Source organism: Chrysochloris asiatica, unplaced genomic scaffold (genome assembly GCF_000296735.1).
Source record: "Chrysochloris asiatica unplaced genomic scaffold, ChrAsi1.0 scaffold00116, whole genome shotgun sequence".
Classification (NCBI taxonomy): domain Eukaryota; kingdom Metazoa; phylum Chordata; class Mammalia; order Afrosoricida; family Chrysochloridae; genus Chrysochloris; species Chrysochloris asiatica.
Window position 1 is genome coordinate 6,877,514 of NW_006408634.1, and position 21,373 is coordinate 6,898,886.

Sequence of the window (21,373 nt, forward strand, 5' to 3'; positions counted from 1 at the left end):
TCGAGGCTAGAGAGTCTGGCAGTGGCTAAACTAGGCTTGTCACACACATCCCCCGTACCTTCTCTTGAACCTATCCTACAATTTTCATAATCGAATAATGTGATAAATATAACTGTAAATTGCTTAAACGTAACATTTCTTAGATTATCTGAATAGTAACAACAGAATTGTTTTGTAAACTCTTTCAACATTGAATTACATTAGTTACAACATTAATAACTGAGCAGACACCTGTTTTATTTTTCTCCTTTTCCTTTAATTACTACTTCGTTCGCCACAAGTTTTTTGACACAAATTCACTAATACTAGTTTTACACAATATTGTAGCTAATACACCAGAAAATTTGGCAAAATAAAAAACTATGAAACAGGGCAGTTAGCAAGGAGAACACCAGCGCTAACTTGTAGCCTATGCAAATGAAACCACGTGATTTAAAATAGCATTGCGATGAGTAACAAATGACTGCTCTGACGAGAAGGCACTGGAAGGTTCAAAAAGTAAATGAGTATAATTTTAATCTTGTAGGTATATTGAGCCAGCACCTTGCCTCTGTAGGATAAGCCAGGGTCAGTGGTTTAACTCCATCAGCTTTCTACTCCCTAAAAGATTTATAGCCTTGGAAACCTTGGGTCACTGTGAGTCACAAAGGGACTCAACTGCAATTTACAACAACAGGTATATTGACACCTCTAAGCTTTCTACTCCCGTAAAGATTTACACCCTCGGAAACCCTGTACAGGGTCGCTATGGGTCGGAACCGACTCCACGGCACTTAACAACAACAACAAGCTGAACTTACCAAAAAATGTTTTTGTTATTAACTTCAGTGATATTTTTAGAAAAAAATCTACATTTCTGCCGAAACACTGCATACAATTTTAGTCATTTTGGTGTCATCTTCTCTGATGTGTCACTTGATGTGGTCTACACTTTCCTCCCCACTAGTGGCTCCTCTGGGGTCTAGGAGTGGAGTGGTGGATTCTCTAGGGTCTGGAGGTTTTGAGTCTCCAATGGAGGAAGTATGATAAGGGCCTTCTCTTGGTTGAGAGAACCTGGAATGGGAATTTCTCCTCAGGAGAAGTAAGGAAATTACCCTTGTTCTTGGTTCTTTGGACCAGGACTTCTGGGTATGAGGGCAGAAGGGGTTAGGGGCTTGGACTCTTAGGTCTAAGGAAGGAGACTGGCCCCTGAGAATGGAGTGAGGAGGAACAAAAGAACCAGCAATCAGAGATGGGAGTGGCTGGAATCCTAAAGGAATTTAGGAAGGAGCCCCATTGTTGCTCTTATGTTGCTAATCCCCTGGCTATGACTCAAGGTCTTGTTTTGATGCTGTCACCTAAATGGACCTTAGACTTTATTCAGTATTTTTCTCCTCCCTTTTCTCCCCAGCCGAGAAACATGGCTCCAGGCCAAGCATCCCCTCTGGACAGCCCCTGGAGGAATGCCCATCCCTTCTTCCTCCTGTCTCCACTGGTGGGCCTCCTCAGCCGGGCTTGGAGTCGCTTGAAGGGCCCAGGACCTCCAGAGTCCTGGTTGTTGGAAGCAGTAACAGAAGAGGCTGCACTGGAGGAAGAAGTGGAAACTTCTCTGGCCTTCCACCATGCCACCTGGGGCAAGCAACCACTGGGGGAGGCTGAAGACAGTGGAGCCGCTGAGAAGGGGGAAGCAGACATGCGTATCTGCCCTGCCCGCAAGGCCAATAGTTATTTTCTTGATGCTTCAAATGTTGATGATGAAGCGTATACGGAGAAAGAAGCAACTAGTGTGGCTAAAGAACAGGAAAGTGAACTTACAGCCAGCCAAGCTGCCCCCCTGCCCCCCAGCCTTCTGAGAAGAACCCTGCAGCATCCTCTTGGGGAAGAGGAATCTGAGGAAGACAGGGCTGCTGACAATACAGAAATGACCAAGGCCTTCTCTTATCCCCCATCACCCTGGGAGAGCTATCCAGGGCCAGGGGAAAAAGAAGATAAGGGTGGAGAAGTTGTAAAGAGAGCAGCTTCAAGGCCCTCTTCCCCTCCCTTATCTCCAGACTCTCAGCTCAGCACTTGGGTGTGTTGTCCAGGGGAGGGAGAGGAGGAGAAAGATAGAACTGCCAAGAATAAAGAAGTCACAAAGACTGCCATGCCCCCTTCATGTTCAGGCTCTAACCCCAAGACCTGGGAATGTTGTTCAGGAGAATCTAAGGAAGAGAGGGATAGAGATACAAAGGAAATAGCTGAGAAAGCAAAGACTGGCTCAGAGGCACACTCTGCCAAGTCCTGGGAGTATCAACCCAAGAAGAGGACAGAGGAAGAAGATGAGGAGGATGGTGCTTCATGGGCAGCTGAGGAGGAGGGAGAACCTGAGAGTCCTTCCCCAGACCCATCCACAAGTGCCTTTCTGAAGGCCTGGGTGTATCGGCCTGGAGAAGACACAGAAGAAGAGGAGGAGGATGGTGCTTCATGGGCAGCTGAGGAGGAAGGACAGCCTCAGAGTCCTTCCCCCAACCCATTCACAAGTGCCTTTCTGAAGGCCTGGGTGTATTGGCCTGGAGAAGACACAGAGGACAGTGATTCAGAAGCACCTGAGGAGGAAGGAGTAGCTGAGGGGCCTTCTTCTAGCCCATGCACAAGTGCCTTTCTGAAGGCCTGGGTGTATCGGCCTGGAGAAGACACAGAAGAGGAGGAGGAGGATGATACTTCATGGGCAGCTGAGGAGGAAGGAGAACCTGAGAGTCCTTCCCCAAACCCATGCACAAGTGCATTTCTGAAGGCCTGGGTGTATCAGCCTGGAGAAGACACAGAGGAGGAGGAAGACTATGAGGGGAATGAGGATGGAAGAGATGATTCAGAAGCAGCTGACTCAGGACCACATCCCTTCCAAAGTGCCCTCAGGACCTGGATCTCTCAAGTTGGAGAGGACACTGAGGAAGAAGAATGGGAAGAGGCGGAGCCCTGCCCTCTCCGAGTGGTCTTCTATTTACCTGGAGAGAAGCCCCCAGCTTCCTGGGCGCCTCCTAGGCTGCCCCTCCGACTCCAACAGCGGCTGAAGTGCTTACAAACCCCAGCCTGGAATCCAGACCCTGAGATTCCCCAAAAGGCCACAAAGGTGGGTACCGAGGGCCCAGATAATGGAGATTTGGGGGAAGGTCTCCAGGGGGTTACAGGAGCTTGCGTGTGAACTCTGTTGGGAGAGTTTTTGTAACCAGTAATGCAATCCTTTGCAAGAAGCTAGACATCTGGGATTTCCTGGGGAGCAAGAATTAGTGGTGACTCATGTCAGCCCCTGGGGAGACACCTGTATTGTCAGTGATTCAAATTCTGTGGCAGGTGCGTGACTAGCCAGACAGCATTTGTGTGTAACTCATTTGTTTGGTTCTCTCTCTTGCATTTTCTCTGTGTCATCTTGTCTCCACCTGCCTCTGCTGGTCCGCCCCCAGGTGCGCTTCGCAGAGAAGGTCTCTGTTCATCATCTGGTCGTCTGGGCGGGACCTGCTCAAGCAGCCCGCCGGGGTCCTTGGGAGCAGCTGGCCCGGGACCGCAGTCGCTTTGCCTGCCGCATCGCCCGCGCCCAAGAGGAACTGGGCCCCTGCCTCTCCCATGCCGCCAGAGCCAGGGCCTGGGCACGCCTCGGGAATCCACCCCTTTCTCTGGCCCCCATATCTGTCCCTACCCAGACCACGCCTGCCTCCTCCTGCCTCTCGGTGCCCTCTCTACCCTCCACTCACTTGAACCCCACGGTAGCCACACCCTCCTCCGCCCCTGGTCCGCCCCTCGGGGAAAGGCGTGGCTAAGACCACTTGGTTTGTGTGTGTGTGTGTGTGTGTGTGTGTGTGTGTGTGTTATTTATTTATTTATTTAAAGTGTTAGTTTATATGAAGAATAAAGCCTTTGGTTTCTAAGAAGCAATGTCTCTGAACTGACAGCAGCCTGTGTACTGGAAATTGTTGGGAGGAACAGTGTTAGGACTAATGCTTCAGTAGAGGATTAAAAACTACATTTCCCATCATCCCTCAAGACTGCTCTTCCCTATACTGAGAGTCTTTTTGAAATAAGAGCTGGTGGGCTTTGTAGTTTTACCGTAGAATATCCATAGGTTTTTGTTTTGTTTTACCCTAAAGCTTATACTTTTGTCAAAAATATACACAGCAAAGATATATACACCAATTCAACAATTTCTGCATGTACAATTCACTAACATTGACTTACATTCTATTTGTGCAACCATTTTCGCCATTGTCTGGGTTGTTCCTCCCTCATTAATGTGTGTATTCATTGCCCCTGTGGGGTACTTGTTAAATGTAGGTCAAGTTGGTTCCAGTGCTTTTGTTATGTACTGAGTCTCTTCAGACTCATAGTGATCCCGTATAGGGTTCCCAAGGAGTGCCTGGTGAGCTTGAACCACCCGACCTTGTGGTTCAAACCAACTTTGCGGTCCAGCGCATTAACCTGCAGTACCACACCAGGACTCCAGTCTTAGAACCCATAAATAAGTTTGTAAGTACATTAAGTATTTATCAAGTCTTAATTGACTTTCCCTGGTGTGGCATTGCTGGATAATGCACTGGACTGGAAAGTCAGTTTGAATTGCAAGGTTGGCAATTGAAACACACCAGCTGCTCCTAGGAAACCCTACACAGGATTACTATGGTTTAGAACCAACTATGCGGCATTTAACCACACTCCCATATTTCACTCACTAGGATTTCCCACTAATTGTAAATTTGTAACTAAAGTCAAAATTGAATTATTAGGTAACAGAAATATTAGCTGCTAACAAAATGTTAACTCAAACACGTAACAACCTCAGAATGTGATCAATGAGTTTATGGAAACAAACCTTATAAGTTTGCCAACCAGTATGCCTCTTCTAAGTGCCTGTGAGCACACATCCCTTTAAAAACTCCTACCCAACAGCATAAGGAGTTCTGTTAGCATGGTGGCTACAAACCAGGTCGGCAGTTCGAAACTACCAGCTGTTCTGTGGGAGAAACATGAGGCTTTCTGCTCCTGTAAAGATTTACAGCCTCAGAAACCCTGTACAGGGTCGCTATGAGTCGGAACCAACTCCATGGCACATAACAGCAACAACCCAACAGCATATAACAACAGTGGTCCTTCCTGCAATTTGGAACACCGCACATCTTACATGAATACTTGTAATGTCTCCCTATTTTGAAATGATTCTCTCCCTAGACTTTTTTTTTTCATTCCTAGCAGAGTCAGTCTAGTGTTCGCACTCAGACATCCCTAAGGTTTCTATCTAACCTTTGCAGTTCCTGTTAATATACCATATGTTGTTAAGTACCGTGGAGTCGCTTCCAACTCATAGCGACCCTGTACAGGGTTTCCGAGGCTGTAAATCTGTACGGGAGCAGAAAGCCTCATCCTTCTCCCATGGAACAGCTGGTAGTTTCAAACTGCTGACCTTGAGGTTGGCAACCCAACTTGTAACCATTACGCTACCAGAGCTCCTTATAATACCATATAGATAGCTCTTGAAAAAGTGCCGAGACTCAACGTAGACTTGGTTCTTTTTTTTACTAGATAAGCTAAACTGTTGTTCTTATTATGAAGACTTCAAGGGGCATTTTTAGCTTCCGGTTTAAAGATTGTTGTCAGGTCCCTCCTAGTTGGTACCTAGTCATAGTGACCCTATAGAAACAGAATCTCACAATCGTTACTACACTTGAGCCCACTGTGCCAGTCTATCTCCTTTTGCTGACCCTCCACTTTAATCAAGCATGATGTTCTCCAGGGACTGGTCCCTTCTGATAATACATTGGAAGTATGAGGAACCAAGCCTGGACATTCTGGCTTCTAGAGCATTCTAGCTGTACTTCTTCCAACACAGATTCTATGTTAAGTGCCGCATAGTCAGTTCCAACCCATAGTGACCCTGTAAAGGGTTTCCGAGGCTGGTGAACTTGGACCTCCGACTTTGCAGTTCAAACTGTCGTAGTCCAGCACATTAACCCACAGCACCACACCAGGACTCCATGGTACTTTAATATTCTCCTCCAGCACCAAAACTCAAATGCATCAATTCTACAGTCTTCCTTATCCATTGTCCAACTTTTGCATGCATATCAGGTTATTGAAAATGCTGTATTTTGGGTCAGGTACACCTTGCCTTAGTCTTCAAACTAACATCTTTGCTCTTGAACACTTTAAAGAGGTCCTGTGCAGCAGGTTTGGCTAATGGAATACATTAGAATTCTTGATTGCTGCTTCTGTGAGTGTTGATGGTTGATCCAAACAGAATGAAGTTTTTGATAACGTCAATCTTTTCTCCACTTATCTTGATGTTATTCATTGGTCCAGTGGTGAGGATTTTTGTTGTTTTTTTACATTGAGGCACAAGCCATACAAAGTCTTTGATCTTAAGTAGGGTCTTAAGTCTTCTTCACTTTAGCAAGCAAAGTTGTATCATCTGCATTTCGCAGGTGGTTGATGAATCTTTACACCAATCCTGATGCCATGTTTTTCATATAATCCAGTTTCTCAGATTATTTGCTCAGCATGCAGATTGAATAAATATGGTGAAAGAATACAGCTCTGGAACACACCTTTCCTAGTCCCAGTGTGGCGCTGTTGGATAAACACTGGAAGGCAAGGTCGGTTTGAATAACAAGGTCCGTAGTTCAAACTTACCAGCTGCTCCTCAGAAACCCTATACAAGATCACTATGAGTCAGAACCCACTTGATGGCACTAAACAACAACAGTGTCAACTCAAACCATATCTCCTATGCTTTCCCCATTTCTGCTGTCTAGGAAGGAGCACACTGCTTCCTCCTCCTGGTATACCAAAACTCTTTGTTCTGTAGGGAGGGGCAGGCAGCCCTGTGCCTAATGATCTTCCTACCTTTTCCATGTTCCTTATTCCACCCTTAACTGCTCTGATGGTGTGAAACTTGAATACGCCATGATATAAAAAGACTCTAGCCCATGCCCCTCATGTGGAAAGACTTCACTGTCCAGCTAGTCACCACTGGAAACAATTGTTTTTATCCTTTGTAAGTAACTTTCTTTGTCAGCAAACCATATCTTTTCTTTTCTGTAATCAACCAAAGTCTCTTGAATTGGGTCCTGGATGGGGTTTTTTTTTTTTTTTTGATCTCTTGGCAACTACATATGTAGAAGTACTTGCTTTTCCCTTCTGGGCTGGACCCCCAATATCAGACAATCCACTTTCATAAAGATTACAGCCTAGAAATGTTTGGAGCAGCTGAGCCTAAGGTCCCTGACTTGGGGCTAGTTTAACCAAAGGATTGCAACTGAACAGCTGTGGTCCAGAACTTGCAGGTCTGCATCATGGGACAGGGAACTTGCAAGATCTTCCCTTGTATTTAGCTATGTCCTTCAGCTCAGCCCACGCAACATTCTAGCTGCCCTAAACAGTGTTCCAGCTAGCTACCACAAGTTACAGTTTTTCTGATAAAGTTCCACTTACTGCTGGCTCCTTCAGTACAAGATGTTCTTGTTCTCCTTACCCTCCCTCAAGCACCTCCCCTTGTGCTGAGTATGAAATAAACGAGCTGCCTTAGTCAATATCGCAGTATCTCCATCAGAGTGCTGGGTCCCACCTGGTGCCAACTATTCTACATTTCAAATGTGTCTTGTGTCTTTCTTTTAGTTCTCATCTCCTGTCTGTGCAGCTGGTAGAGATAAGCCAATTGTCGGACGTGGCAGTTGGCCCCAGTTGTATTGGCTCCAACATCGAAATCCCTATGGGACAGTTCCACTCAGTCACATAAGGTTGTTAGGAGTCACAATCAATTGAATGGCACCCAACAACAAAAGTATCACACTTCTTTCTTTCATCCACGCATATATTCAATTATCATATATGTTTACATCTCCAGCCTAGAATTCTCTGACCTCACAGGATATATCCATTGGTTCAAAGCTGGAGCCAGCCAAATGTACTGTTTCCTATCAAACCTCATAGCCTGTCATTCTTCCATTTATTGTATTGTTAGCCCCAGCTCATGGCCTCCTTATATACAACAGAACTTTCCCTGGTTTGCAACATCTTCATGAATGGTGGCACTCTAGCGTCCATTTATGTGGCCTCTGTATATTTCCAGCACCTTCTAGCCTACAGGGCTCATCTTTCAGCACTCTATCAGACTATATTTTGTTGGGATCCATAGCATTTTCATAAGTAGGTCTCTAGGCCTTTCTTCCTAGTTTGTCTTAGTGTAGAAGCGCTACTGAAACCTGTCCACCTTTGTGACTCAGCTGGTGTTTGAAATTCCAGTGGCATAGCTCTCACCACAATAAGACAAACTGACAGGTCATGACTTGATTTATAAATAAGCCTAAAATCGCCTCTGTTAGCAGTCCAGTGCTGATCCTACAGGATTCTAGGACTTACATGGACAGCATATGATCAAGAGCCAAGGTGCACTAAAGGCATTGGCAGAGAACAAGGCTCTGGGAGGAACTGATAGAATACAAAGAGAAATCTTTCAACAAATTGATGCAGCACTGGAGACACTCACTCATCCATGCCAAGAAATTTGGAACACAGCTACCTGGCCAACTGACTGGAAACGATTCATATTTGTGCCCATTCCAAAGAGAGGTGATCCAATGGAATGTGGAAATCATTGGACCAATATCATTAATATCCCATGCAAGTAAAATTTTGCTAAAGATTATAATAAAAAATAAAAAAAACAGCTATACCAGGACTTACAGGAACCGGAAATAACCGCTACCCTCAGAGTATCTCACCCAGTCTCCCCACCTTGCTACACAGTTGTTGTTCCAGTGGGTTCAAAAGCATAGTAATCCTGCATAGAATTTGTGAGGCTTTAAATCTTCACAGAAGCAGAAAGCCTCATCTTTCTCCCACAGAACAGCTGACAGGCTCGAACCATGGACCATGTGGTTCAAAGTCCAGTGCTAATTCTATGGAGCCATACAACTACAGAGGGAGTCCCTTCTTTTTCTTTCTTTTGAAGGGGAATGTCCCTTCTGCTCTTTCCCTTCTCCAGGATCCTAAATTGTTGTTGTTAAATGCCTTTGAGTCGGTTCCAATCCATAGTGACCCTGTATAGGGTTTCCTATGAGAGGCTGGTGAGCTTGAACTGCCAACATTGTGGTTCAAACCGACTTTGCAGTCTAGCGCATTAACCCCACAACATATTATTAATCCTACTGTCCAGTTGACTAGCAGTTAATTAAGTCAATCCAAAAGAGCTCTGGGTTACGAAATCGGGCTGCAAACCTTAAGATCAGCAGTTCGAAACTACCAGCCGCTCCTCGGGAAAAAGATGAGGCTTTCTGCTCCCGTAAAGATATACAGCGTCGGTCACTGTGGGTCGGAGCAGACTCAACGGCACGTAACACAATATACAACCTGTTGTGCAACACTGCCATCTCGTGGTTATTTCCTTAGTAAGCCTGAATTTCCTTGAACTCTCTACATTCTCAACATTACCCTTTCATTACCTTAAACCAACCAAGCCCCCTCCCACGTCTAAGACTTTTGTTTGAACTATGCCTACCACCAAATCTTCCCACCCTTGCTCCCTTTGGCTCCGCTAGTTTCTTGGCAGCGTATGAAAACAAAACACAAAAAAGTTGCCATGGAGACGATTTTCACTCAAGGTGACCCTAAGGGTGTCACAGTAGAACTGTGTGCTCCATACGGTTTTCTATGATATTTTAGAAATAGATTGATATGCCTTTCTTCTGGGTGTGCTTGAACTACTAACATATTGATTATTATAATTAATGTAGTGAGCAGGCACAGAAGCTGGTCAGGGGAGCGGCATTTTATTGGTTTACTCACATGCCAGCTTCCCATCAAAGCTGGACAAGCAGATAGCGAAGGCTTGGAGCGGACAAAGTGGGTAGCAGAAGTCCATGGTGAACGTGTCTGGGGCCACACGGCCGAACTGAAGCACCAGGTAGTCGGCTGCAAGGAGAGTCAGGAACTAAATAAAGCCTTCCCTGTATCCCCTCAGGTCCCTGCCGTGGGCACCTGAGTTGCAAATACTACGACTCCCATAGGCTGTGCTCCGAAACGCTCCGAAAGCGCGGTAAACTATAATTCCCAGAAGGCTTTGCTACTACATGGTGTTTTTCCTTCCTTGAGAAACCCCCAAGTGGTGATGGGAGAAGTAGTTCTCGACCGTTTACGCCCCCTTGCCCCGAGAAACTGGTTCCTAGGAACTCACGGTCTTCTGGATGGACGATCTGGAAATTTTTGACTGAGGCCCGAGTGACTCGACCGTGGAAATCGAGCACGTAGGCGCTGCTCTCATCGCTCCAGGATGGGGCTTTGTTTTGCAGCAGAATCAGCCCTTGGCTGATTCCTCGCTGGAGGCGATTCAGTAATGACTCTTGTTCCTATAAGGCAAAGTTGGATCCCACCAACCTGCTTTCTTTTCTCAGAACATAGAATTTTGGGGTGGCACTGTAGGATGATGCTGGATCACAAGGTCAGTTTGAGTTAACTGTTAAGATCGGTGTTTCAAATTTACCAGCCGCTCCTTGGAAATCATATATAGGGTCTGTATGAGTCGGAAATGACTCAAGGACACTTACAACAACAACAGTGCACTCCTGGTGTGGCACTGTAAGATAAGCATTGGACCAAAAGGTAGGTTTGAACTGCAAGGTCAGCTTTTCAAACCCACCAGTGACTCCTGGGAAACACTATAGAGAGTCACTGAGCCAGAATCGACTCTACACTCGACAGCACTTAACAACAACAAAAACAACAACATACTCTTGTAGGATAAGTACTGGACTGCAAAGAACAAGATCATCGGTGGTTCAAACCCAACAGCTGCTCTTCGAAAACCCTGTAAAAGGTCACTCTGAGTTGGAATAAATGCAATAGCACTTAACAACAGTCTCTGCTCAAAAAGGCCAGGTGGACGACTGGTTTACGAGCTGGGCTGCTAGCTACAAAGTCAGCAGTTCAAATCTACATGTCGCTCTGTAGGAGAAAGATGACGTTTTCTGCCCTGGTAAAGATTTACAAACACTGAAACCCTACAAAGAATCACTATGAGTTGGTACCCGTTCAGTGGCACACAACCACCATCACCAAAATTCTCTGCTCGGAGGCCTGGTGTGGCACTGTAGGATAAGCACTGGATAGCTAACTACAAGGTCAAAGGTTCAAACCCACCAGCTGCTCCTTGGAAACCCTATACAAGGTTGCTTTGAGTCAGAACCGACTCAAGGCACTTAATAACAAAAACATTATTCTCTGCTCTGTTATTGACAAGTGTTTGACAAAGTCCTGCCAATTCACATGTAATCTGCAACTTACCCTCCACCCTCCACTGACTGAAGGACTCACATTTTGTGGCTGGACCCTGATTCTCCGGTTCTGGGCATCGAATCCTGGAATGATCACAGTCATTTTCCGGGGTCCCCGGAATCCCAAGACGTTGGTCTCCTAGGGGTATCATACTTCAGTTGGTTTGTTTTCTCTTGTCTCCCCACCGCCCTATTCTCTCATCTCCAGACACTCACATAACACACAGCTCCCAGCTCCTCCCTGATCCGGGCAGTCTCTGGGACACAATTCTTCCGGTCAGGGTTTACCCCATTGTCAAAGATGATGAATTTGGTGCCCAAAATATTGGATCTACTCCACAAGGGGAAAGGTAGAAAAAAGGTATAAGAATTGTTACTGTGTGGCTGTATATGAATGTCATCTTTGAACAACAGTTCCCTTTCAGCTCTCTAAGGTAGGAATTACATTCCCCTTGCACAGATGAGAAACTAAGTTTCCATGAGGTGACATCCTTCCTTTGCCAGATCAAACTTGAGCTGGGATTCAAACCCAGATCAATTTCACCCTCAGTTCTCAGCTCCTAAACAGTAGGTTCTCTTTCCTACTGAGAAACCTCAGACATGGTACATGTTTTCCTTCCTATTCATGGGCCTAGCTCTTTAACCCTTTCCATCCTCCCTGCTAAAGTTGGCTTCCTCAGAAACCAGTATCCACGATCCCAATCCCATCTTTCTTTGATGGGTCATATTTTTTTATCCTTCTGCCTGGTCCCTTAAAGGACTCCCTTCCCTCGAGGATGTAAGAACTCACACATCTTAGCTCAATTTTCCCACAAGGACTGAAGTCGAAAGTCTTGAATACCATCCCTTGCTCTAAAGCCTTCAGAACTTAAGTGCCCTTCTAGTCCCAACTATATTGAGAAGGAAGGGAGAAACTCTAACATGAAGAGTTGGAACTTGTGTGCTGTGTTTCTTGCTGGTAAATGTAGTCCATTTTTACTCTTTCCTCCCCGCCTTCCTCCCACATCAATTTCTCGCGCACATCAGGGTTCTGCCCACCTGACTTTGCCCACAAAATAGTCCCCATCTCTAGACAAGTCTGTAGGGTCCAAGGAGATGAGATAATTAGAGGTTGTACTCCTTTTTCTCTTCCGCCCAGCCAGGAGGAAGTGCTGTGGATGGGAGAACAGCTCATTACAATTGAATTCTGGCATCTGATTGCGGTTAAGGGTCTGAAGAAAGAGAATGCCATTTGCCTGTGACAGAAGACAGGTCAATAGAGCCATGACATCCCAAGGTCTGCTGGGAGATGTGGGGCTTGGCTCCTGAATGGAACATCAGTGAGAAGTGGGTTTTGGTTTCAGAGGGACAAGGTTTATCATGGACTTGGTAGGGTTCTCTAAGGAATGGGTCTTGGGCTAACAAAAGTCAGACCAATGCCAACAGAGGGTGTGTAACAGGTGGAGTTTGGGGACACTTGGCTGGCTGGCTGGCTTGACTTTGAGGAAAACCAAAAAAATGGTTTTGTATCTAGAGTGGACAAGGCTTGGCACTGAGGTTGAGAGGTAATATGATGTCCTGGTGATACCTGGTGGTAAGTGCTTGGCTGCTAACCAAAAGATTGGTGATTAAGATGCTTGACTAAATAGATAGAAAATATGGGCGGGAGTGGACAGACTCTGGACAGGGATGACCAATCACTAATTGCTGTCTGTTAACTCTGAATGTGTCCTATGGGCTAGGGTTAGCACCTGAATGTAAATAAAGAGGAAAAAACTCTGTCAAAAGCACTTGGCTGGAAGCTTCAGGGAAGCTCTCCAGGTCTGTTTTCTTCTGTGGTGCTGGGTGGCTTCCAAGGGACAGTCACTTGGTTAGCAACCAAGTGCAAACACATCAGCAGTTCCATGGGAGAAAAGACCTTGTGTGGTCAGCTCCCTTAAAGATATTGTTGTTGTTAAGTGCCGTCGAGTCAGTTGTGACTCATAGCAACCCCGTAAAAGGTGCCCAAGGAGCGGTTGGTGAATTTGAATCACTGATATTGAAGTTCAAACCGACTTTGCTTTCCAGTGCATGATCCCACAGCCACACCAGACGACTGTCTTAAGAAATGCTAGGGGGCAGCTCTACTCTGACAAAAAAGGGTGCTATGGTATGTAATCCACTTGATGGCACCCAATAAACATAGCTCTGTCATAAGCAAATCCTGAATTGATGAAAGCCTTGAACCCACCTCAGAAAGGGGCAAGACGGGTCGGTGCCTGGAAAGTGAGGCTTGCTCGGGGGGAGAGGCTACAGGGGCTGAACGGTCTGTGAAACACCTCATCGTACCTTCCGGCCATCGGCTGCTTCTAGATACAGGTAATAGAAGGGAAACAGTCCCTTGTCTACGCCACGCTTGTCCCGGCTGATGCGGCATTGAACTGTGTGTCCCCGCAGCGCCGGCCGCAACATGTATGCCTCCATATCCTCGCCCAGCCGAGGACCTGGGGCCCGGAGTGGCAAGCGATGTGTGTTCCCCACGTCTCCACTTCCCGAGCCGTCCTCGCTTTCCGGGTATTGGAACACCTCTTGGTGGGCTGCCCCTGAGAAGGTCCTCAATGCAGGTTCCAGCTCCTCTTTATTTACCTGGGTACCCAGGTCTTCACCCTAGCCCACAGGACACATTCAAAGTTGAGGGACAATTATTGACTATCCCTGTTTTTAGGGTTCTGCCCACCCCTACACCCGCCCTTATTTTCTATTAGTCAAGCGTATGAATCAATTGCCCAATCAAACCCTAATGCTTGACCAGTGGCCCACCCACCCAAGCCCTTATCTTTGGTCGATTGGCCAGCCGTATTCATCAACGCCCACTTTATCTTCTGATTGGAGGATCTCTTTGGGAACACTGCCCACTCTTATAAACGTGTTGACTGGATTATTTTTATTTTTTTTTTTTTGCAGTTAAGTGCTGTTGAATTGCTTCCGACTTCTAGTGACTCTGTGTAGAGTTTCCAAGTAAGTTTGAACCAACGGCCTTACGGTTCAAACAGGCCTTATGGTCCGGTGCTTATCCTACAGTGTCACACCACGGCTCAAGGATTCACTTTGTTGTTGTTAAGTGGGGTGGAGTCGGTTCCAACCCATAGCGGCCCCTTATAGAGTTTCTGAGGAGCGGCTGGTAGGTTTGAACCGCCGACCTTGTAGTTCAAACCGGTCAGCGATCCAGCGCATGCATTATCCTGTAGTTCCCCACCAAGACTCCCTTGTTGTGTACCGTGGAGTCAGTTCCGACTCATAGCGACCCTGTACAGGGTTTCCGAGGCTGTAAATCTTTATGAGAGCAGAAAGCCTCATCTTTCTCCCGCGGAACAGCTGGTAGTTTCGAACTGCTGACCTTGAGGTTTGCAGCCCGATTCGTAACCACTACCCTACCAGAGCTCCAAGACTCCCTAGATCCCATATATTCCGGCCCAGATCTACTCCAGTGGAATTACCACTTGTACTTTCACCATAACCAAAATCCGTTGTTTCACTCTTCTGTCCTCTCCAAAACATGATGCCTTTAATTGGGTTGGGTTCTAATAGGTGTGCCCACTCCAGTTCAAATTCTCTAGACTGATTTGAGATCTCTCACACAGATCCTCTGCTAACCCAATCACTATTGACTTGGTGGATCAGCCCATCAGGATGCCCTCGGTACAAGTCTGAGGCTACCCTTCTCCATCCAAACTAGTCAAGCGTCTACCATTTTGTTGGAAGCCAAGCCTCCACCATATTGGATGCTATCCATTCCAGGTAATTCCAGACTGGGTGCCATGTATTCATCTCCACCATCTTGGATTCTTCTTTTGTCCTCAGCACTGGACCCTGGGGGGTGGAAGAAGCCGAGACCTACGCTTAGGACATCAAAGTCTTGGAGATAGGGGACAAGGTCATCAGTGGTAGCTGAAGAAGGCCTGAGCTCTGGGATTCTCATCCCTTACTCATCACCTGGCAGATTCTCCTCATCCTCCCTGTTCATAAGGGTCTCTGCTCAGGATGAGAGGTCTCTGAGAAAAGTTCTCCCTTTCCTTGGTCCCAACTGGGATTTAAGTCTAGGGGGATGAGAGTAGAGTTTGGGATGGTAATTAAGAGTCTAGTCATTGACATCATTGGCCATGTCATGTGAACAAAAGGGAGTATCACCAGAATATTATGTTTCAATGCTCAGTGAAAAAATTAGGACAGAGATGACCGCTGGGAAAGATGAGAGGAGTGACTGAAAGAGAACACAGAGGCTCTGTGTTAGGGGAGCTAGCTATGTTATTTCTTGACTTTGGTGGTACCTACATGGTTGTATTCACTTTGTAATAATTCACTTAAACATTTAATACACATATTGAATGTCTACAGTCCTTCAGATGGCTCTTGTCCTTCAAAGTTGATTGATACCAGCTATATGATTCATGTGTATGAAAGATCACATACTATATGATTCATGTGTATGAAATGTCTAGAATAGGCCATTCTACAGAGATAGAATCTACAGATACTTGGGAAGATGAAGAATGGCTATTAAAGGATATGGGGTTTCTTTTGGGGTTGATAAAAATGTTCTACAATATTGACTGTGCTCATGGTTGTGCAAGTCTGTGAACATACTAAAAACCCACTGTTGATATTCTTCATTTATGATTTCAAAGACCCCATATATTACAAAGTCAAACTCTGTAGGGTTTTCTTAGCTGGAGTCTTCAGGCCTGTTTCTTCCCTGGTGCTGCGTGGGTTCCAACAGACAACCAAATGTAAACCATTAGTGTAACTCAGGAACCTTCATTCTAAAACTCATTAAGCCGTAAACTGGAAGGGGGTGAATTCAATGGTATGTGAATTATATCACAATAATACTGATATCCAAAAAGGAAGGGGGTGTCAGGTAGTGGGTGGGGATTTGAGGAATGTTCCTCAATTTACCAGGTCGATGGCGGGTTGTCCAACCCCTTCGTCGAGTCCTCAAAAGTTCTTTATAAGGAGGGGGAGAGGTGGGAATGTCATCTATAGAGACTTCCTCCAACTCCAGATCTGAACTGTCTAGAAACCAGGATAAAAAAGGTTAGGGTAGATTCTGGGTTCCCTGAGATTACTGGGGGAGGAAGAGGCTGGAGACTCTTGGATTCCTGGAGTCCGAAGAGGTTCAGGGCCTGAACTCCAGGTTGGGAGGAAGGAGGGGTACTAGGGGAAGACGTAGCAGTAACCTGATTGCATGAGTCCTACCAGAAAAGAGGCAGGGGCCTGGATTTCTGGGTCTTGGCTCCCAGAATCCAGGGCCCAGTTGAAGGGGAGATCTGGAGAGCTCCCAGGGCCCAGGTTACCTGCTTCTGTGAGGGCATCTAGGGGGTTGCGCTCCCCATTGCCATCTCCACCACAGCTCATGGTACCGAGGGCATTGTGTGCACCAGACTTCAGATGTGCTTCTGGAATGTTCTCCTGGAGGAAAGCGTTTCCAGGACCTAGGAGAAGGTACAGCAAGGCTCATTTAAACCAGCTACAAATTCCCATTCTCAGAGAAGACCTACTCCCTCACTGGACTCCCAGACATTGTCCAAGTATCAAAGAATCCCCTAGACCCGCTCAGTCCCCACAGAGTGGCCTAAGGCTCAAACTAGCAGTCTCATCACCAAATTGTTGCAGGCTCCTTTCATAAGCATTTGCAGACCCCACGTACAGAATCTCTTTAGGACCACTTACTCTACATTACCTGGAACCCCGTCTTCCAGGGCCCTCCATCTGCCAGTGTCCAGTCTTCCAGGGCCACGCCCCCCAGGGCCTTCCAAACTGCATCCCCTAGTCTGCCAGTGCAGGCCACTTTCTACAGGCTCCTCTCTAAGTAATTCATCTCATTGGCTCTCCGAAGCTCCGCCCCCAGATACCAGGCCCAATCCCTAAGTTCTGTTTCCCACCTTTTGCCCAACTCTTACCCCACCACCTCGCAATCTCGAGGCCCCGCCCCCAAGCTTTGGTCTCACCCTTAACGCAAGGCCAGGCCTCTAACTTCTACTGTTGTTGTTTTCTTGTTAAGTGTCATCGAGTCGGTTCCGACCCATAGCGACCCTGGATAGCGTTTCCGAGGAGCGGCTGTTGAGCTTGAACCGCCAAGCTTGCAGTTCAAACAGCTTTGCAGTCTGGCGTATTAACCCACAACACCACACCAGGACTCCTTCGATTCTACTAGACCCTAACCAAAGGGTACCGGAAGGCCACGCCCCTCGCACTACAGAGGCCTATTGACCCCGCCCCCAGGTTCGGCAGGCCAACGGACCCCGGAAGCGTTTCCTCACCATAGTAGTCACTCCGGAGGTAGTCCTCCCGCCTCCTTGGTCGCCGAGTTCCCCGCGAAGCATCGGGGTTGGCCTGAACCATGAGCGGCTCTTGGCGCTTTCGTCGCTGTTTCTTCTCAAATAGCCTCCACTGCAGGGCAGGAGGATGGAGCAAAGGGGTCAGAGACATAATGGGAAGACAAGGGTGAGATGGGACCTGGGTCAAGGGGTGGCATACATTGGTGGGAGGGTTCCTGGGGCTCTCTTTCCTTTGGGTCCCAGATGTCTAGGCCCTGAGACCCTCCTTCCTCAAACCCAGGAGTCCAGAGACCACCATTTCTTGTCCCATGGCCTAAGGAATCCTTTCTTATTCCTTATAAATTTTGGAAGTCATCACCAGACTTTGCTTAAACTCCCAAATTCCACCACCACGCCCCTTTGTTTTAATTTCCCAATAGGAGAAACAGAGCCTCCAAGAGTCACTGAAGACCGTAAGGATCCTGTGGAGGTGGGGAAGATGGAAGAATCTGGGGGTGGGGGGGGGCTGATTCCTGGGAAATAGTACCTGCTGCTCCAGCTTCTGCATTCTCGTGGTAGCTAGTTCATCCCCCAGGGCCCTGAGAGAGAGGCAAGCTCACGGTGAAAGCAAACAGGACAGCCTCGGTTATCCAAGAACCTTTCCTTCCCTCCTTTCTCATGCCCAACTTAGGATTCTAAGCACATGTGACGTCACAGAAGGTATGGAATCCAAGTCTGCCCCTACTTTACCAGTTCTGAAGCTCTTGCTCCCAGCACTGGCCCATCTAGTATCCAGGTTTTAGGAATCCCGGGCCTCACCTGTCTCAGGACTCAGAAGTCCCAGCCCATTCCCCTTCTCCCTCAGACCCAAGAGTTTGGGGCCCCAGCTTCCTTCTCCCTCAGGAGTCCAATCCCCAACCCTTCCTGCAAATCCCATGGTACTAAACATTGCAAACACAGAGAAAAGAACTGAATGGCTGGTAGTGTAACTAAGTTCCTCCTCTCTCTCACTCATCCCACTCGCTACTCACTCTTTTTTCCATGTGTCATTCTCTTCATACATTCTGGAGAGGCAAGAATTGGAATTCAGACCCAACATCCCAATAGATTCTGCTTTTCAACACCTGATCCTAAGGTTTAGATCCCCTGAACCCCTAACCCTGTTGCCTTCTAATGGATTCCAACCCATAACGACCCCATGAGACAGAGGGGAACCGCTCCATACAATTTCCTAGACAGTCATCTTTATGTAAACTGATTGCCACATTTTTCTCCCTAGGAGCGGCTGGTGGGCTCAAATCGCTGATCAAGGGCTTCTCCTCCTGAATCCAGGCAACCCGAATCCCAACATCATCTCCTGTTAGGGACCCAGAAACCTGGTTCCAGTTTTTATCACTGTCAGGAGCCCAGGAGTCCAGTTCCCACGCCCTGACGTACCTAATTCTCTCCCAGTCTTTTAACTCTCCTGGACCCAAATACAGGAACTCAAGCCTTTGGGCCCCAAGTACCTACCTGATCCCCAGTGTGTCCTGACTCTAGAACCCACCTACCTGGGGTCCTGGAGACTCCTCCTCTCTTTATGACAGGCAGTGGCTCACATTCACGCCTCACTGAATTGCCTCTGTAGCTTATTTAGAAACGTACTTGACCATCTCTTTGGGTACTGAGAACCTAATCTCGGGGTTTTGGGGAAGTAGGCAAGAGAAGAAAAGAGGGCCCAGAAAGAGGCGGGAATTCACACAGTGACTTTCCCTGATCCCCTCCCTCCTGGTCCTCTGTGTTCCACTTCCAACAAAGCAATGACCCCTGGCCACCGAAGCAGCCAAGGCAACCCTTTACAAGTGTTCATGGAATGACATGCGGGTGTTCCTTAAAGGGACCCAAGAGAGGTCAAATTGCAGTCTCACTTTACACTTGGAGAAACTTAGAAAAGCGGGCTGTGCACATTGCAATGGAGCGCTAACTTGCAGCAGTCTCCCGGATGGGAAAACTACACCTCCCATCAGGCAACGGGGCCAAGATGTCCACTGAGGTTGACGAATTATCCCCCGGCCTGCTGGGAGTTGTAGTTCAAAAGTCTTCGCTCTCCTTTTACCTAGCAGGAAATTTGGCTTCAGGGAGGCTGGGCTTCCGAGAAAGATAAGGCGAAGCTTCCGAAAAAAGGCGAGCGACACCGTAGAGAGCAGAGGCCGCCAGAAGTGAAGACACGGGCCCGAAACCGGTCTCTAGCGTAAACCAATCAGACCTCTGGGGGCGGGGCCTGCAGGAAAATGGGCACGGCCTAGAGGGGAAATCACCAAGACCGCACCGGAGGTCCTGGCCTGGGAAAACGCCCTCTGCGGTATACAAGAGGTGAGGGGCCGAGACACCAGGACTCAGGGGTCCTGCAGAGGAGGGAGGCTGAGGGGCCAGAGGGCTGGAAAACTGGATCCCAGAAGAGGATGGGTTGGGAGCCAGAACTTCTAGGGAAAGAGGAGGCTAGAAGCTTGGACGTTTTGGTTTGGGGGAGATGGGAGTGGAGGTCTTGGACCCCAGAGTTTGGAGCCAGGGTGTCTGGGACTGAGACTCGGAGAAAGGAAAATCTGGGGTCCCGGAGGACTAGATGCTTTGAGCCTTGACTTTTGACTTTTGGATGAGTGGGGGCGCGGCGCTAGGGGTTTCGACTCTGGGTTTTAGGAAGACGGGGACTTGGAACAGATATTGTCATACATACACCCTCGCCCCCCACAGACCACGTCGCCATGTCTCCCACTGGACCTCGCGCTGCCTTCCTCCTACTGCTGTTGCGTACAGTTCTGGCCGTGCCCCTGGAGCGGGGGCCTGCCAAGAAGGATGAGAGCCCCGCGACCGAGAGCCCCGTGAGTGGCCCTGCCCTGCTCTCCAGCCAGGTGTTTGCCGTGGTCCTACAATTCCCGCGGAACCCCTTGGTCCCTGTGGGTGGGGATCCTCCAGTGATTTCCTGGCCCCAGGGACTGATGTTGCTAGTACTTTGCCTATCATTTCTTTGCAGCCCTGGGAGTTTTACGCGGTGATAAACTGGGGAGGGAACACATCTTCACGCGCTGCACTGTTGGGAATTAGATTTCTGAGATGTGGGAATTCAGGTCAGATTTTAAATGAAAAGTCTTAAATCCTCCCACTTCCCCCGAAAAAGGAATATGAAAAAAAGAACTACAATTCCCAGAAGCACCTAGGGCAGGCGAGGTTAGACAGTTGAAGGTGTTCTTAACTCTTAGGAGCTCCTAGGCATGTTGTTTTGAATTACAGAGGTACACGTGAGTGGCTTGCTTATGAATTCGAACAGGTGTTTATTGAACCCTATGTAATTTTCCACTCAGGGAAGTTGGATTTAAAGAATTAACCTCACGATTTGTGGCCTGAATTTTCCCACAATGCCAGACTGCAAAGTCGTTTGAACTGCAAGGTCGATGCTTCAAGCTCACCAGCTGCTCCTCGGAAACCCTATAGAGGGTCGCTATGGGTTGGAATCGACTTGAAGGCACTTAACAACAACAAAAAACCTGAGATGGAGTCATAGTTGAATGCCACTTAGTGGATAATGACCCGCTAGAGCAGACTAGAACTTCCCTCTATTCTCTATATTGAATATAGGGTCACTATATTCAAGGTCATATTTTGGCTCTCATGGACTTGTTTTCATTTTCTTCGGCTTCAGTTTGAATTTGCATATAAGCAATTGATGATCTGTTCTACAATCTGCCCCTGGCCTTGTTTTGACTGATGATATGGAGCTTTTCCATCATCTCTTTCTGTAGATGTAGTCAATTTGATTTCTATGTATTCCATCTGGTGAGGTCCACGTGTATA

At 47.4% G+C, this 21,373-nt stretch overlaps 3 protein-coding genes across 3 annotated transcripts in view; 2 read left to right on the forward strand and 1 right to left on the reverse strand.

The window, feature by feature from the left end:
- Positions 1-1,399: 1,399 nt before the first annotated feature.
- On the forward strand, positions 1,400-3,773 carry PPP1R15A (protein phosphatase 1, regulatory subunit 15A). The gene is made up of 3 exons (XM_006868398.1): positions 1,400-2,435; positions 2,535-3,088; positions 3,420-3,773. The coding sequence occupies exons 1-3, from the start codon at positions 1,400-1,402 to the stop codon at positions 3,771-3,773; spliced, it is 1,944 nt and encodes a 647-aa protein (XP_006868460.1).
- A 6,005-nt stretch (positions 3,774-9,778) lies between these two features.
- On the reverse strand, positions 9,779-18,608 carry TULP2 (tubby like protein 2). Its single transcript, XM_006868175.1, has 12 exons — positions 18,577-18,608; positions 18,093-18,144; positions 17,549-17,678; positions 16,583-16,720; positions 16,185-16,301; positions 14,977-15,098; positions 13,578-13,895; positions 12,309-12,421; positions 11,487-11,601; positions 11,311-11,409; positions 10,175-10,346; positions 9,779-9,912 (listed from the first exon to the last, which is right to left on the reverse strand). Exons 1-12 carry the CDS (start codon positions 18,606-18,608, stop codon positions 9,779-9,781), a joined length of 1,542 nt encoding a protein of 513 aa, XP_006868237.1.
- A 1,678-nt stretch (positions 18,609-20,286) lies between these two features.
- Positions 20,287-21,373, forward strand: part of NUCB1 (nucleobindin 1) — a 26,133-nt gene continuing 25,046 nt past the window's right edge. The window contains exon 1 of the mRNA XM_006868399.1: positions 20,287-20,403. Within this exon, the coding sequence (XP_006868461.1) occupies positions 20,287-20,403 (117 nt within the window). The remainder of the gene's footprint in view (positions 20,404-21,373) is intronic.

Coding starts and splice junctions, on each gene's coding strand:
- PPP1R15A (XM_006868398.1), top strand. CDS start 1,400: ATGGCTCCAGGCCAAGCATCCCCTCTGGACAGCCCCTGGAGGAATGCC. Junction 2,436..2,534: donor AGAAGAAGAGGAGGAGGATG/GTGCTTCATGGG, acceptor ATTGGCCTGGAG/AAGACACAGAGGACAGTGAT. Junction 3,089..3,419: donor TTCCCCAAAAGGCCACAAAG/GTGGGTACCGAG, acceptor GTCCGCCCCCAG/GTGCGCTTCGCAGAGAAGGT.
- TULP2 (XM_006868175.1), bottom strand. CDS start 18,608: ATGTATGAAGAGAATGACACATGGAAAAAAGA. Junction 16,302..16,582: donor AGATGCCCTCACAGAAGCAG/GTAACCTGGGCC, acceptor CCTGGTTTCTAG/ACAGTTCAGATCTGGAGTTG. Junction 9,913..10,174: donor GATCGTCCATCCAGAAGACC/GTGAGTTCCTAG, acceptor CTCTCCTTGCAG/CCGACTACCTGGTGCTTCAG.